The sequence below is a fragment of the Palaemon carinicauda genome, chromosome 39 (genome assembly GCF_036898095.1).
Source record: "Palaemon carinicauda isolate YSFRI2023 chromosome 39, ASM3689809v2, whole genome shotgun sequence".
Classification (NCBI taxonomy): Eukaryota; Metazoa; Arthropoda; class Malacostraca; order Decapoda; family Palaemonidae; genus Palaemon; species Palaemon carinicauda.
In genome coordinates this window covers 48,416,292-48,435,891 of record NC_090763.1, presented here as the reverse complement: position 1 = coordinate 48,435,891, position 19,600 = coordinate 48,416,292, and the positions used below count along the sequence as shown (strand labels likewise).

The 19,600-nt window shown below is 38.9% G+C and overlaps 1 protein-coding gene across 1 annotated transcript in view; it reads right to left on the bottom strand.

The window, feature by feature from the left end:
- The window catches only part of MED14 (mediator complex subunit 14), a 66,654-nt gene that overhangs the window by 36,112 nt on the left and 10,942 nt on the right, over positions 1-19,600 (bottom strand). Inside the window, exons 5-9 of the mRNA XM_068362892.1 lie at positions 14,665-14,822; positions 11,918-12,079; positions 7,313-7,444; positions 5,020-5,217; positions 1,370-1,517 (exon numbers count right to left, since the gene is read on the bottom strand). Of these exons, the coding sequence (XP_068218993.1) occupies positions 1,370-1,517; positions 5,020-5,217; positions 7,313-7,444; positions 11,918-12,079; positions 14,665-14,822 (798 nt within the window). The remainder of the gene's footprint in view (positions 1-1,369; positions 1,518-5,019; positions 5,218-7,312; positions 7,445-11,917; positions 12,080-14,664; positions 14,823-19,600) is intronic.

Below are 19,600 nucleotides of genomic sequence, written 5' to 3'. Positions count from 1 at the left end.
AGCCCGCCAATCTGTTGGTTGGGGGTTCAAGACTCGATAAAGTTCAACAATTTCTAGTAGTGTCTACAAGCCCTATGAATCATTGTTCTTTCCCTTGCCTCTGCCATGCATGAATGAGCTTTAAACCTTTAAACATGAATGGCCATTGAGACATTAACTGGGTAACTGGTTAATAATAGGTGACATGAGGAGGAAGCTAATGCTCTCTTGCCTGTCACAGAATAGCCACTTTTGTCTTTAGACCTACGACTGAGAGGGGTGCTTGAGGTGGAAAATGCAATTCAAAGGACTCAGGTTTGCAAAGCTAGGAAAAATACAAAAAATACAAATTACTTAAAAATTTATTATTTGTTCCTACGCATATCCTGTACAAATCTTTTGTCCTTTAATATAAGGTGGGCGAAAGTTCCCTAAAACCAAACTGGAAGGTTCTTTCTTTTGACAAGTCATCCTCCTAGTCCAGTGAGTATGCAAGGAGGGTAACTCCAGAAATTAACAGATATTTATAAAAGGAGTTCGTTAACAACATGCGTTAAAAAGTCTATAGCTAGATTCCAGCTATGCCAGAAATAATATCTAGGAATAATAATATAGAACTTTATTATAGACGTACGAGGGAAACAAGACTCGTATGTACGAGTGAGAGAAAGGTAGGAACCTTCCAACAGGGCTGCCTAAGTACTGGCTGAAATGGCAGTCTCAACTCGAGTGTGGTGTTCTCGGATGAGAACGAAGGAAGACTTTTGACACTTTCAACAGAGACATCTCCAAAAGCAAAAAGTCATCCTTCTACTGGAACTTGGACACAAGGGATGCATGTGAAATCACAAAAGGATCTATGTAGATCGCATATCCGATAATTCAGAGTGAGTAAGTCATGATAGTAGAGCGGCAAGAGGAGAGAAATGGAGCTTGGCTCACAGCAGCTCATAGCACTGCCCAGCAGTGGAGTTGCCTAGTAGCTTATTATATAGCTACTGGTTAGGCACCTTTTCTTTCTTTCTGGTCATAGAGAATCAACATAGGAGTAAACACCATACAAATGACTCAAAAGGTTGTATCTGCATAGGAATAATTGTGGGTATTGCTGTGGCCTAAGTCAAATGTGGCAGCCTTGCTGATTTATGGGTAGACAGGGCTTCCCCACCACTCATCAGTACTTATAACTTACTCATCTAATCTTAATGCCCGTTCCAGTTTCGCTAAAGGCTTTTAGTCTTATAAATAACAAAGGTTTGTATTGGTGTATGAACAGATTTTTCCGAACATTAAAATGCTTTTGTTAAAATCTATAATGAAACATACCAAGAAATGATGAGAAAATGTAGACACTACTGCTCTAGTTAAAATATGATCATACAGAACTTACATTTTTCTGCATCTGCACCCAACTTAGAATCTAAGTCTTGCTTAAGGTCAGAGAGTCGCGCTTTGGTCCTCAAATATATGGTATGGACCAGAAGGCGTTCAATTGAAAGATGGTCACTTCGAATGGCTCTTTCTGCAATTTCTGATTCCTGAAATAGTTATCATAATTAGCTCCTTTTTCTTGAATATGATTGTTTAAAATACAATAAAAGGCATACAGTACAGTATATCAATATATTTATCTCTGTGATTAATGTTAACCCTCAACAAGTAACTGCAATTACAGCATAAAATATATTAAAAAAATACAAATTTGGAAGTTATTTGTATTTTTCCTAACTACAAAACTGAAGTTTTTTTTTTTTACAAAGGAGAAGATTCAGCATGATCTAGTGCAATAGCCATAAAAACTTTTAACAAGGTCTCAACAACACCTCCTGAAAGTACTGGATTACCGGGAGGAAGCCCGGCCCACATGTACACTCGCTACCGAGACCACTTTTGATTGCAAGCTGGACTTGCTGGGTGGAAGGTGCTGGCAGGACAAATAGGGACAAATATGAGTAAAGAACTTCAGGTTTGTATAGTTAGGAAAAATACAAATTACAGTACTCGCAAATTTGTCATTTGCTCCTATACGAATACCCGGTACAAATCTTCGTTCTTTACATAGGAGAAATATCTACTGTATGTGGGTTGAAGTCAATTCAACTAGCTGAAAATTTTTGCCCCTGGATTGTTACACACAAGCTTATAGAAACTTGGGATGGGTATCCTGACACCTCGTGATATCGTTGGTTTGACAATACCAGAAAGGTCGAAGCCTCGTGCAATAACAGTTAGTGAGTAGGGAACCACTTTGACTACATCTAAGCTATGTACAAACAATAGGTTTGTGGTTATACACAGACCTAGGCAACACAACACCCCTTCGCCAGGAGTTTGGGGATGCATCGGAATATATAATCATAAATCTATATGCAGGCAACTTGGAAAATGGAGCTTGCCTATAGTCAATGGGAGCCAACTAACAGGACTTTGGATGCTGTAACCTAGGAGAGGGGAAGATGAATAAAAGAAAAGGCCCATCATTCCTTGGCATCTATCCAAGGCTAGTACCGAAACCTTTGCCCTCGACCGGTTGCTAATTTTCCTATAAAGGAGCTAAGGTAGCTAGACCACTTACTAAGCGGCCAACACGGGGCCCAAAGACAATGTATCTAAGGACCTGTGTGTCACGCCTTGCAGATAGATTTTTGCTACCTTCCTCAGCTGTATAAACAAAATGAAAGATACACAAACCTTCAGTTATTCCAATACAGTAGTCTTACTTGCTACGAACAATTAACCTATATCTCTTTCTCCCTCTCTCACACTCTAAGATTTGGCAAACCAAAACTAATCAAGGTTAAAAAAAATTGGCCCCATGACACCAATGAGAACTGGTTCCAAAATGTTCACTCTCTACCCTACCTTGAGGGGATGGTACTATCATGATTAGTGGCTAAACTTTATGCCAAATCCACTTAATGAGACTAAGAGCATTTCAATAATACATTTATCCCTACTCTAATGATGGTAGCAGGATAACTGGACAGAATGCCTAGAGTCTTATCTCTAAACAACAACCCACTTCCGGAACCCAAAGGCCAGTTTTTCAAAGAAATAGTCCGCATATCAATATGGGAATCTTCATCATCTCCTCCTACACCTATTGATGCAAAGGGCCTCAGTTAGATTTCGTCCGTTGTCTCGAGCTTTTAAATTAATACTTCTCCATTCATCATCTCCTATTTCACGCTCCATAGTCTTCAGCCATGTAGGCTTGGGTCTTCCAACTCTTCTAGTGGCTTGTGGAGCCCAATTGAAAGTTTGGTGAACTAATCTCTCTTGAGGAGTGCAAAGAGCATGCCTAAACCATCTCAATCTACCCCTCACCTTGATCTCATCTACATATGGCACTTGAGTACTCTCTCTTATAGTTTCATTTCTAATCCTGTCCTGCTATTTAATTCCCAATATTCTTCTGAGGGCTTTGTTCTCAAATCTACTAAACCTGTCGAATATAGTTTCATTGTCATACTACGACTCATGACCATACAGTAACACCGATCTCACTAAACTGATAAATAGCCTGATTTTTATATGTAATTTCAGGCAATTTCATTTCCAAATTTTACTTACCCTAGTCATTGTCTGATTTGCTTTTTTCAATCTTTCATTAAACTCCAATTCTAAAGACCCTGTCTTAGGGATCATAGTTCCTAAATATTTAAATGATTCTACCTCATTAATCCTTTCTCCTTACAATGATATTTCATCTTTCATTGCATATTCTGTTCTCATCATCTCTGTCTTTTTTCTATTTATCTTCTGGCCAAACTCTTGTGAAATTCATGCATTCTGGTCAGCAAGCTTTGTAAGTCCTGAGGCTTTTTGCTAACATGGACAGCATCATCAGCATACTCAAGGTCAGCTAATTTCCTGTTACCGATCCAATTCAATCCTTCTCCGCCATTCCTAACTATGAGAATGCAGCATTGATATTTCTTTGGTCTAAACATTGATTAGTTGACAAAATGACTTAAGAACCCACAATCTGTTTTGAAAATAACCCCAATCCCAGTAACTATCATTTCCAATAATATAGAAAGTGAAAAGAGGAAGAGAGGTTGGACAGTACAGTGTAAGGTAGGAAGGAGACAGTTGATAATATATGAAGAAGGTTGAATTCATAAGAAATAGGAAAAGTAATTGAGAAACATTAAGTCAGACTGAAGAAAAAAACTATTCTCCATTTCTTTAGCCATCTTGCCTGTCACAAGGTTTCAACACAGAAAATAATGTTCCATGCTAAAGCAGAGTGACTTCATCAATGCAATCTCTCAGTAAGAGAGGCACACGTTTGAGGACAAGACACATGACCAAATGCATATGATAAGAAGCTTGAATTTTCATTCCACTGTATTAAATCCAATCACTTACATTACATTTTTTGTCTAACTTGGTTTCTAAAAATCCAGTATTGAACCCTTTTACCCCCAAGGCTATTTGGAACTTTCCAACCCTTAACCCCCAGGCGTTTTTTCTTTTTCAAGCATGTTTTGCAATATTTTTCTTTTAGATTGCGCTGACAGCCTTAATTTTTGTCATAGAGAGGTCAGGTTGGTCTCATCATTTTGGAAAATGCCTGAAGTTTCTCATAAAGTTATAAAAAATATACAAAAAAATTGCAAATAGCAGTTTTTTGCAAGGACGTACCGGTACATCCATGGGGGTTAAGGGATGAGTTTTGTGAAACGTACCAGTACGTCCATTGGGGGTAGAAGGGTTAAGAAGCATAGCATATGTATAATTAGTAAGTTACAAGTATAATGACATGTATTATTTGCCAATCTGATGTTACAAAATGAACTCTCATAATCTGGCACAATTGCTAATCCAGCAACGTTCTAAAACCAAAAGTTCCGGAATATTGGTGGTGGACCTGCAATAATAACATTAACGGAAGAGACAAAAAATTTCATCTCAGAGTATATTAAAAATATATATTACCCGAAATCTAAGAAAAATGAAGGTATTGATATTACAATCAGTACACCACTTCCTTAGAAAAAAAGAAAAAAAATTTAACTGAATATGCTCACTCACCTTTGAACTTAAAGATGGTGTGTGAAGAACCATGAGAGGCTTTGATGGTTCAGTAGGATCAACTTGAACCGTAAGTCGATAACCAAGCTGAGCTAATGGATCGCGCTGAGCTAATTCTCGCCAATAAGTCAGAGTGAACGACTTCCCTTGCAAGTATTCTTCAATGCGGATGTGATAGTCTAATCTGTCTTCAAGAAGCTGATGAAACAAATGACTTGAATCAAAATCAAAACAGTTATGTTTATACAGTACTCTTAAATTCATATAATAATTAAAGAAGAAAGTTTGATGCCCAGATAAAAAGAGGAAACAATTCACTATATTGGAATAAAAAATTTATTTCACAAAATAAAAGAAACTGACAGCTACGGCATCAATTCTAAGTACAAGTTGACCATCACTAATCCGGCAATCTATAATCCAGAGACATCAGTTATCCAGCATTATTTTCGCTACAGTACTGGCCGCTTGGTTGGCGGCACTGTTTCTCAATTATTTTCGCTACTGGCCGCTTCCTTGGCAGCACTGTTTCTCAAATATTTTCGCTACTGGACTCTTGGTTGGCGGCACTGTTTCTCAAATATTTATGCTACTGGCCGCTTGGTTGGCGGCACTGTTTCTCAATTATTTTCGCTACTGGCCAGTTGGCAGCTCTGTCTCCAACGTAAACAAATAAAAGACGCACCCTCATTTCAACAGACCAGATTTAGGAAAATGATTTTAGTGTATTTCAGCAATATTGTTGAAAACAGTAAACTTGTACATTACCCAAGCAGAAATATACCGTATATTTTGGACCATAAGACGACGTCGAAAATTAAGTAAAATTAGAATGAATTTTCTGCTGTATGAGATGACTGGTGAACTACAAAACCATCAGTGCATAGGCTAGCTTTTGTTGTATACTTAAAAATCTAAAATAAATTAAAAAGACAATTTTATGTCATGCTTTTGCTAAGCACGCAACATAAAACCAAAACCACTGCTTTGTTTACGTTTCATCACCGATCATTACGAACAAACAAACGTGTGTGTATAAGTTAGCTTTTGCAGCAACAGATATCTTACCAAGTATTGGTTATGTAATGATAATATCAATTTTGTTTTAATATGGAAACTGTGACTAATACATATCGGTGCTGTTGTAATATTCATTATTAATAGATTGCGAATAATTCAAAATTATATAAACAACTTTGTGTTATTTGTATCGTATGTGCGCATAATCGCAATACGGTAGCGTGACCTTGAGAAAGTGAGAACGTGTTCGCATGATATCTAATAATAATGGCTATAAATGAACTGTATGAAAACTGTGATACCCTGTAACATAGTGCTGCTGATATAATATTCACCATGAAGATATTTAGAATAAATTAAGAAATTATAAAAATATTATGCCACTTGTACGTGTGAAATCTTTCGATACGATACGGGACATTCAGATCAGCTGATAATAACCAAGGGTAAACAAAATATTAAGTGATTCTTGACGTTTAAAATTGAAAAATAGAATAAAAAATGCTTAAATAGAGCATATGATATCCTATCAAACAAGAAAGGGAAATAATGTTATACAGTAAGACTGGCTTTAGTGATTACCGAATCATGATGCATCATAAAAAATCTACAGAGGCTTCACTTTTTTGACAGCGCATCTCGGTCCCTATCTCAGTCTTAAGTCGACGAATACCTGTAATAGAAGGATAATCCAGAAAAATGGATTATCTGGCACCCTCCAGGCCGTCAAGTTGCCGGATTAGTGATGGCCTATCTGTACATACTTGCAAATACCCTTTACAAACTCTTACAAAGATAAATAACCCATAATAAAATATTCAATTCCTGCAAGCAATAAAAACAAAAGCAATAACTACCAGTAATAAATATGGCAATTCAGATTAGAAAACAGTTTAATATGGCTTACTTTAATTGCATTACTTCACAGGTATGATTAGAAAAATAAAAATGACAAATGGAACAAGCAAAAACACTAATATATTTCTACTGATTAAAGATGCAGAAAAAAAAACACCTTTCAAGAATTTAGACATGATAAAACATTAGAGAACTAATAGCCAAACCCATTAAATTATCCAACACCCTATGCAGAGACACATCAGCCTGTCAGGCCTCTTTAAAAGTAACCTAAAATAAGCTGTATACTACTGTATATTAGGTCCTATTTTACTCATCGTACTGTATCTAAGATTTTATTCCTTGTATTGTAAAGTAATCCAAGTACTACCTTATGCTATAATTTCTAAACTATACAAGGAAACTTCACATTTACCTTCTTGGTCTGTACACAAAGAACCTCTAGCTGAAGGGCCTGACAAAAGGCATGCAATACCATATAGGTCTCATGAAGAGGATTGGGATTATCTTGTATTCTGGACTGCACAAGTTGGTGAATGAATGCAATCTGGAAAAAAACATTATGGATAGTTTTCTTTTCATAATGTAAAGATCATGTCAGACCTTAACATTTGAAGGGACTTAGGTAACAGAAGCATTCAAAGTTATATAACACTACATACAGAACAAGGCCTTGATAGAACACAAAAAACTTCATTTACATGACCACATCAGTTTCAACTTACTCTTCTATATGACTGAAAATGCTGAGCTATATTTAACCATATATACTTATATGCTTTCATGTCTTTCAAGTTTAGGTGCATTTATAATCAAATAAGTGAATGTACCTTACATAAACAGAAATAAAAACTCGGTTATAAAACATAAAATACGTACAATAAAGCATATTGTACACTGTTACGTAATAGAAGATAGTAAGCTGAAACTGATATTACAAATATAAAGTTGTATTTTTCTTAACCATACAAACCCGAGCCCTTTAACAGGTGTATGACAATCAGTGAAGCTGAACATCTGAACAGGGATTAAATACTATACTTGATGTTCTTTCTTAGTTAAAATTTATTCCTGTGAAATTGTTTATATAACCTTACCATTCTGTACAACCATTTAAATTTTTAACCTTTAATAAGATTTTAGTAACAATATTATATTCTCCTTATTAACAGTTATATGAAGGTAACAGGTATCGGTATCGGCTTAGAACATTAGTATCGGTGCATCCCTATCATAGACGCAATAGCATTAAAAGAATCTAACAAATAACGAAGCAGAGGAGGAGAATGAAGTAGAAGAGGAGGAGAATAAGGAGGAGGACACGTGCACTTACTACTTTTCTCCAGGCTTCTTTAAGGTTGACCACTTGGAAAACAACAACAATGGTCCCCTTCAAAATGAGCAAAGACAACACCAACTTATGCCAATCATTTCTGTGGCTTCACAGGTGCAGCAGAAGTTGGGAAGACTGCAGGGAAAGCCTCAGAAGTCCAGGCAGTGGCAAAATCTTTTCCTGATGAAGGAGCACAAGAAATGCCAATGGAAGACCAACTCCCTTAGGTTCAGGTTCTTCTTATACAGCTACATGTAGTGAGGGAATGATTGCAAACAGTCATGGTCCTCAAAAATGAACAGATGAATGGCAGGATAAAAAAAAAAACTGCCACATATTTGCAGCTTTACCTGTGAACAGCTGCATGTCCCTGTACTTTTCCTCAAAATATTTAATTCTCTTGCTCAGGGTACACTCGGGCACACTATTCTATATTAATTCTCTTCCTCTTAATTTGAAGGAAGGGGGTGTGACTGTACTTGAATGGTTGGTGAGATTGTTTAATATGTGTTTTGTGTTGTCCATGGTACCAGTAGATTGGGTTTGTGCATGTATTATACCACTATATAAGGGTAAGGGAGATGTGCATGAGTGTTGTAATTTAAGGGGTATTAGTTTGTTGAGTGTAGTTGGGAAAGTGTATGGTAGAGTACTGATTAATAGGATTAAGGATAAAACAGAAAATGCAATCTTAGGTACAGGGTGGTTTTAGAAGGGGTAGGGATTATATGAATCAGATTTCTACAGTTAGGCAGATGTGAGAAATATTTAGCAAAAGGTAAGGAGGTGTATGTTGCGTTTATGGATCTGGAGAAAGCGTATGATAGATTTGATAGGGAAGCAATGTGGAATGTGATGAGGTTATATGGAGTTGGTGGAAGATTGTTGCAAGCAGTGAAAAGTTTCTACAAAGGTAGTAAAGCATGTGTTAGGATAGGAAATGAAGTGAGCAATTGGTTTCCGGTGAGAGTGGGGCTGAAACAGGGATGTGTGATGTCGCCGTGGTTGTTGATGGAGTGGTGAGAGAGGTGAATGGTTGAGTGCTTGGATAAGGTTTGAAACTGGTAGATGAGAACGACCACGAATGGGAGGTAAATCAGTTGTTGTTTGCGGATGATACTGTATTGGTTGCAAACGCGCAAGAGAACCTTGGCCGTTTAGTGACAGAATTTGGAAGGGTGTGTGAGAAAAGGAAGTTGAGAGTTAATGTGGGTAAGAGTAAGGTTATGAGATGTACGAGAAGGGAAGGTGGTGCGAGGTTGAATGTCATGTTGAATGGAGAGTTACTTGAGGAGGTAGATCAGTTTAAGTACTTGGGGTCTGTTGTTGCAGCAAATGGTGGAGTGGAAGCAGATGTACGTCAGGGAGTGAATGAAGGATGCAAAGTGTTGGGGGCAGTTAAGGGAGTAGTAAATAATAGAGGGTTGGGCATGAATGTAAAGAGAGTTCTGTATGAGAAAGTGATTGTACCAACTGTGATGTATGGATCGGAGTTGTGGGGAATGAAAGTGACGGAGAGACAGAAAATGAATGTGTTTGAGATGAAGTGTCTAAGGAGTATGGCTGGTGTACCTCGAGTAGATAGGGTTAGGAACGAAGTAGTGAGGGTGAGAACGGGTGTAAGAAATTAGTTAGCAGCTAGAGTGGATATGAATGTGTTGAGGTGGTTTGGCCATGTTGAGAGAATGGAAAATGGCTATCTGCTAAAGAAGGTGATGAATGCAAGAGTTGATGGGAGAAGTACAAGAGGAAGGCCAAGGTTTGGGTGGATGGATGGAGTGAAGAAAGCTCTGGGTGATAGGAGGATAGATGTGAGAGGGGCAAGAGAGCGTGCTAGAAATAGGAATGAATGGCGACTGATTGTGACGCAGTTCCGGTAGGCCCTGCTGCTTCCCCCGGTGCCTTAGATGACCGCGGAGGAGAGGAGAGGTCCCCTTTTTTGTTTCATTTGTTTGATGTTGGCTACCCCCCTTAACTGGGGGAAGTGCCTTGGTATATGATGTATGTATGCATATGAAAGGTTCATTTTAATGTTGTTACTGTACTTGAAATATTTTATCTTCATTGTTCATGACTTCTCTTGTAGTTTTATTTCTTTATTTCCTTTCCTCATTGGGCTATTTTTCCCTGTTGGAGCCCTTGCGATTGTAGAATCCTGCTTTTCTAACTAGGGTTGTAGCTTAGCTAGTAATAATAACAATAAAATGATAATAATAATAATATTACACAACCATGACAGCACAGTTATCTTTTTAATCTAGAAATAGAAAGAAAAAATCAAAATGGCCTAAATTTGAGGCACCAAGAATAAAATAAATGTCAAATGCTCTAGCCTTCCTGACCAATAGGTGGGTAGGGCTTCCCCACCATCTACCGGTAGTAATAGGTGGCTCGTAAATTCTTAATGGCAGTGCCATCTTTCCCGAAGTCCTACTCCCATTAAGGATGATGGTTTGTATTTTTGTAGGAACAAATAAACACTCAAGCAATGTCTCTTTTAAGATTTTCAAAAGATTTAGGATATAATAATATACAGTAACATACTAGTGATTCTGTTGACATTTTATTACTAGGATACTGTATTATCAACATGTATATAAATACTATAGATGACATAATTCTGTTTAATGAATCATGGGAGGAATTTCATATGATGATAGAAGATTTGAATAGAGAAAGCAGAAATGTAGGACTGAAAACGAATGAGTAAAAACTAAGACAATGTTCAATGAAAAAGCAGAGATATCAAATAAGGGTTACGGATGAACCTCTAGAGATTGTTAATGAATATACGTAATTAGGAAAGACGGTACAGTAAGTGTTTCCATAGGAGATGAAGATAAAATCAAAAGAAAGATAACCATGGGATGGAGAGCTTTTGGTAAACAAAACGAGATTATGAGAAGTTAAATGCCACATTTTCTAACAAGAAAAGTATTTGATTAGACTGTCCTACCAATATTAGTTTATGCATTAGAAACTTAAGAGTCCTACTAATGCCTTAGAACATAAGTTAATTACAACTTGAAGAGCTATGGAAAGAATATTGATGTGTATGACACTAAGAGACAGAAAAAAATCAACATGGATACGAGAGCAAACTAAATTAGAGGATATTCAAACATGTAAAAAAAAGAAATGGATATGGGCAGGACATATAATGAGAATGACAGATAATAGATGGACATTAAAAATAACAGAATGGTTCCCTAGAGATTGCAAAAGAAGCAGGGGAAGGAAGAGAAGACGCTGGATTGATGAGCTAAGCAAACTTGCAGGATTAGAATGGCATGGAAAATCCATAAACAGCCACGAGTGGAAAGATACGTTGGAGGCGTTTGTCCTGCAGTGGACTAGGAATAGCTGATCATGATGATATATAGTGTGTAAATACTGGACTGTATATATGTATGTACTATACTCTCTCTTCCACAATTGTATTTTCAATCCTTTGTGTGGCCCGCACCTTTTGAAAGGTTGGGGACCACTGATCTAGAATATAGTGTAACATACAATACACAAGAAGTGTCACACAACATTCAGAATTGCAACAACCACAAAAATATTCTTTAGCTGAAACCCATTTCTGGAAAAAATCCCCGTAAAATAAATATGCTTAAATTTAGACAAAAAAAAGTTATATAACAAATACTTCTTCAACCATTAAAGGAAATTCTTGTGACAAACCTGCATTGGATGAACAAGGGGTTTTCCATCGCCCGTTTCCTTATCCTCCACAAGAATTTCTATTTCCAAGAGCCTCCATGGTTCTGATGTTCCATCTCCCATTAGGGTTAAGCTCACCTCAAACTCATGATCCACAATGAACCTGACACGACCATTCTCAATCTGGTAATCGAGTATTCATGCTTCAGTATTTGACACGTTAAATTGAAAAGAGAATTCAGTAATAGAGTAAATTATTCATTATTTCAGAATAAAGCAGAATATACAATATCTTTAGAGTAATTTCTATTCTTCCTTACTATACAAACCTGAGTTCTTCAATAGGAGTATGTCTTCAGCGGGGCTTGAACGACAATTAACCCTTTTACCCCCAAAAGGACGTACTGGTACGTTTAACAAAACTCATCCCTTTACCCCCATGGACGTACCGGTACGTCCTTGCAAAAAACTGCTATTTACATTTTTTTTTGCGTATTTCTTATAATTTTTTGAGAAACTTCAGGCATTTTCCAAGAGAATGAGACCAACCTGACCTCTCTAAGACAAAAATTAAGGCTGTTAGAGATATTTAAAAAAATATACTGCAAAATGTGCTTGAAAAAAAATAACCCCTGGGGGTTAAGGGTTTGAAAGTTCCAAATAGCCTGGGGGTAAAAGGGTTAAAACTGATAATTGTTATTACTACTGAGGGTTGGGAGAAATCCCGCCAACCCTCAGTGTTCCTACATGAATACATAATATTATCCTTTAATAGGCAATTTATTCTTAACAAGGAGGAAGTCTCTGATTCAAATTACTGACTGGGTCAACTTTCCTGGAAATTATCAGAGCACCTGGTCCTATACAGGTGCAAAGGTGATGACTTCTTCCAACCTCCAAATTATCTGTGTATAGGGATGCCAGAGGCATTATAGTTAATTTATTTTAGCAAGGCAGATTTGCACTGACTCGCAGGTATGCCCTTTTCATCATCATCATCATCTGCTCCTCCTACGCCTATTGACGCAAAGGGCCTCTGTTAAGATTTCGCCAGTCGTCTCTGTCTTGAGCTTTTAATTCAATACTTCTCCATTCATCATCTCCTACTTCATGCTTTATAGTCCTAGGCCATGTAGGCTTGTGTCTTCAAATTAATCTAGTGCCTTGTAGAGCCCAGTAAAACATTTGGTGAACTAACCTCTCTTGGGGAGTGCGAAGAGCGTGCCCAAACCATCTCCATCTACCCTTCTGTTTTGTGCCCTTTTAGCTCGGAAAATTTCCTGACATCTGATTGGTCAGAAGTATTTTTGTCCGAATATCATCGTTGTTTTCAAATGGTTACCAAGTAATGTGAATCCAAACTTATTTACTAACCAATATTTTTCCCTCAGATATAGGTTTTGTCAATAAATAGTGTTAACGAATAAATATATCATAAAGTATCGTGACGGTAAACCTAAATTTAATAACAACACCCACCGAAGTCAAGGATAGGACCTGTTTTTGGATGCACGCTGAATAATTTTTTAACTTTTCACATATTCTAACACAAATTGGGATAAATTACACCAAGCATAAGAAAAAAATGTTATTATAAACTTCCTTTGAATACCATAATCTAATAGAAACCTGGAATTAATAAAACTCGCTATTGGTGAAAATAACGGTTAGGTAAAAGCAGGTCCCACTTGTAGTAGGTCCCACTTGTAGTGGGTCCTGGGTAAAAGGAGCATTCTACTGTCAAACACTGAAGAGGAATGGAAGGGAGATTGTAACTTGGCAGTGAAATTAAGAATTTGTTTAATTGTGATTTTTATGCAATTTATGTAGCACTACAGTATCCTCAAACCAAAAACATTAGGCTTGGTTCTCAATACCATACTGTCTCTCACATATAAGTGAGCAGAGATGGGTTAGTCTCCCGATCAGACATCCTGGACCTCTTCAATGATTTCTTCTTAAAAAAAAAAAGAAGCATCAACATCTGAAGAAACTGATGAAGACATGACAGACGAGGAGGATTGCCCATGCTTCTTCTTAGGATTGAGGACTTGGAAGCACAATGACGCACCCATAGGCGCCAGACCTCTTCGAAGCAACAGGTGCTACAACCTTCAGCGCCTCCGAAGGGGAAGTTGAAGTTGGGAAGACACAGCAGGGATAGTCTCAAGTGTCCTGGCAGCAGAAAAAAAATTCTTCCGCCAATGGGGCACCAGCAATGCCTAAGGAAGGCCAGCTTCCTTAGGATGAGGTAGTCATTGTCATTATACAGGGGAAGACAGCGCACAGTCATGCCAACCCCTGTAAAAGGCACGAGAATGATGAGGAATAATGACAGATTTGCACAAACTTGTCAACCTTCTTTCAGCTCTACCAGAGACAACCATATATCCTTGTAATTTTTATTAAACCTATCCAAATTTACCAGACACCCACTTATCCATTTATTCTGGGAAGAAAGAGCAAAATATTAAAACAGGCAAAATTTTGAGAAGCAAGCAGAGTAGGAGTGTACTGCTTGTAAAAGTCAAAAGTGTTAGTCATGCAGAGTGACAGGTGGGTGTCCTGCTGCTAGTTATGATAACCTCATTAATTTCTAACGGCCACAATAAAATTGCTGAAGGATGACAGATTTTATTTGTGTAGGAACAAATTTTGTTTCATTATACAGTACACTACATAAAGAGAAATAGCTCCTTTACAGAAAAGTGGTCTGGTTACTCTATCTTTTATCAACAAGTAACTCCAAACAAAGGAAAAATATTTACCCTTAATGTTCTCATCTGTGGCGGAAGCTCAAAAGTTACCAACCGATGACGAACTATTTGTTCCAATCTGCCTAGTGTCTGCTTGCGTTCAATAGCTGTGATGGGATCAGGAGGCAAGATACGCTGCCTAATTGTCATTGGAAGTCTGTCATATGTTCCTGAGGAGAAATAGAAAATAAACACAGATAACTCGCCTATACTAATAAACACAAGAAATGTAAAATGTTCAAATTAATTTGTATTTTTCAAATTCAAATAGGGATACAACATGGCTCCAGCAGCACTGAATCCGCCATTGAATCATTAGCAAGGTAACTGGTAATGAAAGGTAGGGCAAGAGGGAAATCATGCTCGCCCACCAGTTACAGAGCAGACACATTTGTCAGTAAGTCTAGGACTGAGAGAGATGGTTGAGGTAGGAAATTTAATTCAAAGGACTCGGGTAACCATAACTAGGAAAAATAGCAATTCCTTTTAAAATCTATTTGCTGCAACACATAAACAGTACAAACCTTTGTCCTTTAAAACGGAAACTTATTGGTGAGAAGTAGTCCCGTAAAAGTAAACTGGAAAGTTCTTTGCCTACCTGAACAAGACATCATTCCTGGTCCCATATGGGAGAAAAGAAGGCAATTCCAACAACCTCCTGACTGCTAATCATAGAAATGTAAAAGCTGTTAGGGCATTGTCCAATAATAATTTAAATGGAAGCCACACAAGGATATGGAAAACCTATCTCCCTAACAAGGAGAGGATGTTGGGAGTGTTAAATGAGGCACATCAAGAGAAAGTTGGTAAAACTCCAAACATCCTCCCCTTTGGAAGTGTTGCTTTCTGGCAGACGTAATCTGCAACTCAGGTGCTCGTTGTGTAACTCACCAGAATCAGACGACCGACCAGTGTATATCAGTTGCTACTACGGCACCCCCTTGACAGGGGAACAAGAGATAGAAAAAACAGTTATTCATCCTCTCCTCAAGACTTATACCAAACTTGGTCCTTTTGACAGAATGCATACTATGTTCCATGAAGGAGCTGGTAGCATTATGCAACAAGTGATCAGCCACTTGAGGGCCTGTGGTAATGTCTAATGTTCAGGGGCAAAGGTAGTTTGACACCTTCAGATCCAACCTTCACCTCCAAGTCCAACAACAAGCACACCAGAAGGCTTCTGACAGAGATAAGCTTGCAAGTTCTTCCTCGAGATGGTTGAGGTATGCACTCACCAAAGTCTCATCGGTAAACAAGCAACCTCACCAAGTCAGAAGGAACACTGTCTGGACACTTCCTTCTTCATCCTACTGAGGTTAATGAGAAGGGTGTGATGCTGCACACAAAGTGATGAGTCCTCCTCAAGTAGCAATTCAGTGCTCTGTCGTGACACTAGGCATCTTCGTGTCACCTGGCGTACACAGTGATAAATCGAGAGGGACCTGGGTCTTCGTCACACAGCCTGTGAGACGACGTAGGTGACAACCTCACCCCTCAAAAGATTGATTTGATGAAGAGCCTGACATTCTGTACTCTTACTGATGCCGATGTAGAGAAGGCACAATCTTACAGGAAATATCCCTATGACATACCTATCAGGTTAACAGTTATGGTGTGCATTCGTACCCCTGTCCACGACACTACACCTAGCAGACGAACTGGCCCTCGTTGGGAGGTAACATTTTTCCCTTACTCTTCGGCACTTTCTGCACCAAGATCGTCCACTGTCAATCGACAGGGACATGAAAGAGGGTTCAACAGCTTCTAAGCAGATCACCACTAAGAAGCAAGCCCCAAAGCAGCTCTTTCATGGCATGGGTGCGAAGGGGAGAGGAGGTATAAGTGTAAGACGTGGTCGCTCCCACTATGAGGGACATTCCTCCTGCCTGTCCACTGGTAGGAGGATGCCTGAAGCACAGGTGGCAGAGATGGGAGTTCCACAGGGCCAAACCTTGGATGGTCTCCATCCTCCATGCAGGGTACCACATCCTGCTCATTCCCTATCCCCCTCCAATGACTCATTTATACAGTGCTGTCGTGATCCTTTGTGAAGGGATCAGCGAAGGAACTAGCCCTTCAGGCAAAAGTCCAAACCATGTTGGAGAAGGACGCTCTCCAAGAGGTCCTAGATAGACCCCAAGGCTCAACTCTTTCTTGTGGAGAAGTTGTTTGGAGGCTGGAGACCGGTAATCGACTCTCTGGCCTGAACAGGTTTGTGCTGCAAACCCAGTTCAAGATGGAGATGGCAGATACAGTAAGACAGGCTGTCAGACCAAGAGACTTTATGATAACACTAGATCTCAAAGATGTATACTTCCAGATCCCGATCCATACAACATCAAGGGAGTACCTAAAATTCATCCTCACGAGAAACTATATCAGTTCAAGGTGTTGTGCTTCGGCCTGTCCACAGAACCTACAGTAGGGTGTTCACAAGAGTTTACCCTGGTTTCAACCTGGGCTCACACCAACGGCCTTCATCTATTATGTTACCAAGACGATTGGCTGGTTCTAGCAGACTCAGTTAGACCATTCTCTTACAACAAGACAGGCTCCTATCGTTTAGTCATGAACTGGGGATCGTAATATGGTAAATCACGAAAAGTCGTCTCTGCAACCATCTCAAAATCTGGCATATCTTGTGACGCAAGTAAACACCATAAAATATCAGGAAGGGTTTTACCATCCCAAGACAGAATAGAGACTAAAGGGAGTGGCACATCCCTTCTTCCTTCCTGAAGCGAAACTCGGTGTAAGCACACCTGTGGGAATGCTCTTTAGGGCACCTAACCTACCTGGAACATATGGTACCTCACAGTCTTCTATGCATTTGTTCTCTCCAGTGGCAAGTGAAAACCTACTGGTCTAAGCACAGCCATCTTCTGGATTTCTGAGTTCCGATAGCATCAGAGCAAAAGAGACATGGGTTGGTGGGTAAACAATACCAACCTACTCGATAGTAGATCTTCTCTCTCCTCCCCCCTGGGTTTGATGCTCTTCACGGGTTCTGGGTATTAACAACAAAGTTAGAAACGAAGCCCAGAAAGAGACCTCCCTCCAGCCCCTTGAATGGCTGACATTAAAAGAAAGACCATGGCACAGGCTATGGCAAGGAGTAACACCATCTTCAGGGTAAGGTCCTTGTCTAACATGTGTCTCAAAGGTTCATAGGGAGCCCCATTCAAAGAGCTTAGAACCTTAACAACAATCCAAGCTGTAGGGCAAGTCGGCTAAAAGCTTCGTATGAGCAAAGAAATCTCTTCTAAAGAAATATCGACCCCTTTAAGTTTAAAGACTTGGCTCAGGGCCGAGGTATAGCCTTTTATCACAGTAGTGGAGTAGAATTTCTCCTTACAGAGGTAGAACAAGAAGCAAGCAGTTATTGGCAGAGAGGCTTCAAGCGGAGAGATACTCCTCCCAAGACACCAACAAATGAAGACGGGCTACTTGGCCTATTTGACTGTTGTCGAGGAGTTTTAGAAGTATCCAGACATCTTCTGAGCCGTCTATTGTGAAAAGTCCTCTGAGAGAGAAGATTCTGGATACCTCCACAAGTGAAGCTGCTGGGAATCCACTGCAGCATTAAAGATCTTATTGCGGGGCTGCTGCAGAAGTTGTGGTAAGTGCGAGAGCTCCATCAGGATCTCTGCCAGAATATGAAGTAGGTCTGAATACTACTCCTGGTGTGGCCACATTGGAGCTATCAGTCATCACAAGATTGGGTGTCTCCCTTACCCTGTTGAGTACCTTCCTTAGTAGGCAGAACGGTGGAAAAGCTCAAGCAGTGAGGCCGTCCCAGGGGTGCTGGAACACACCTTCAAGCACTGCTGGACCTGGAACTAGAGCAGTAAACGGGTAACTTTGTGTTTAGAGATACTGCAAATAGTTTGATGGTTGGATAACCCCACAAAGTTATTATTCTTGAAACTATCTGGGGACTCAAAAGACCATTCTCCACCAATGATTTAGGTCCTGCTCAACTGATCTACTACCATATTCCTTTTCCCTGGAATGAAGAAGGCCGATAGAATAACTGTGTTATTTTCTGCCTATTACAGGATCTTTCCTTTTTGTTACCACAGGCGATAAGAACGCGAAGCAACTGCTTCCAAAAAGCGAAACTGAAAATGTTGAATCAGCGTTGTTGCTCACGTGTGTCTGCTGATGGATTGTGAATGACTGAATCAACGAAGAGAGAACCAGCGAATAACGAAGGCTGACTGTATACAAGTAATCTGTGGTTATCTTGGAACCTAGATATGTCTACTTTAGGCTCTAGAGCCTTTAAATATGCAGCCCCAAGACTATATAATAACCTCCCACGAAACATTCGAATGATTGAAGACCTTAAGGCTTTCAAGATGAAACTGAAGACTTTCTTATTTCATGAGTCTTTTGACAGTGACGATTTAACAGTAAATGAAGAATATGAGACATGAAACGTTAAATACTCTGAACGAATAAGGCAAAACGACAGTGGAGGTCCTGTAGAGAGTGGGGTTCCCATGCTGTATGGGACCGGAAAACCAGCCATCAAAGTAAGTAAATTAAGTAACCTATTACCTTGTAGGAGGAACCCACTCTTTCAGAAGCTAGTTGAACCTGGACTGATGGAGCAGCATCGACAAGAGCCAATTTTTAATAAAAAATAGATATCGTAATGAAATACAACTTCAGGTCACTTAAAACTCCAAAATTAAAGATAAAAAAATTTAGTCTCCATGAATACTAACCAATACACTTATGAAAACAACAACTACTATCTTAATCAATTAAATCAACGACTATAATAGATAACCCAGAAATAAAATCTATTCCTAATCTTTTAACCTACTGTAGCACCAGATTTCAATCAAAAGAATCAACAGAAATTTTATGAGAATTAAGTTGAATCTAGATAATCTCAATTATTCAGTTATACATACATACATATACCAAGGCATTT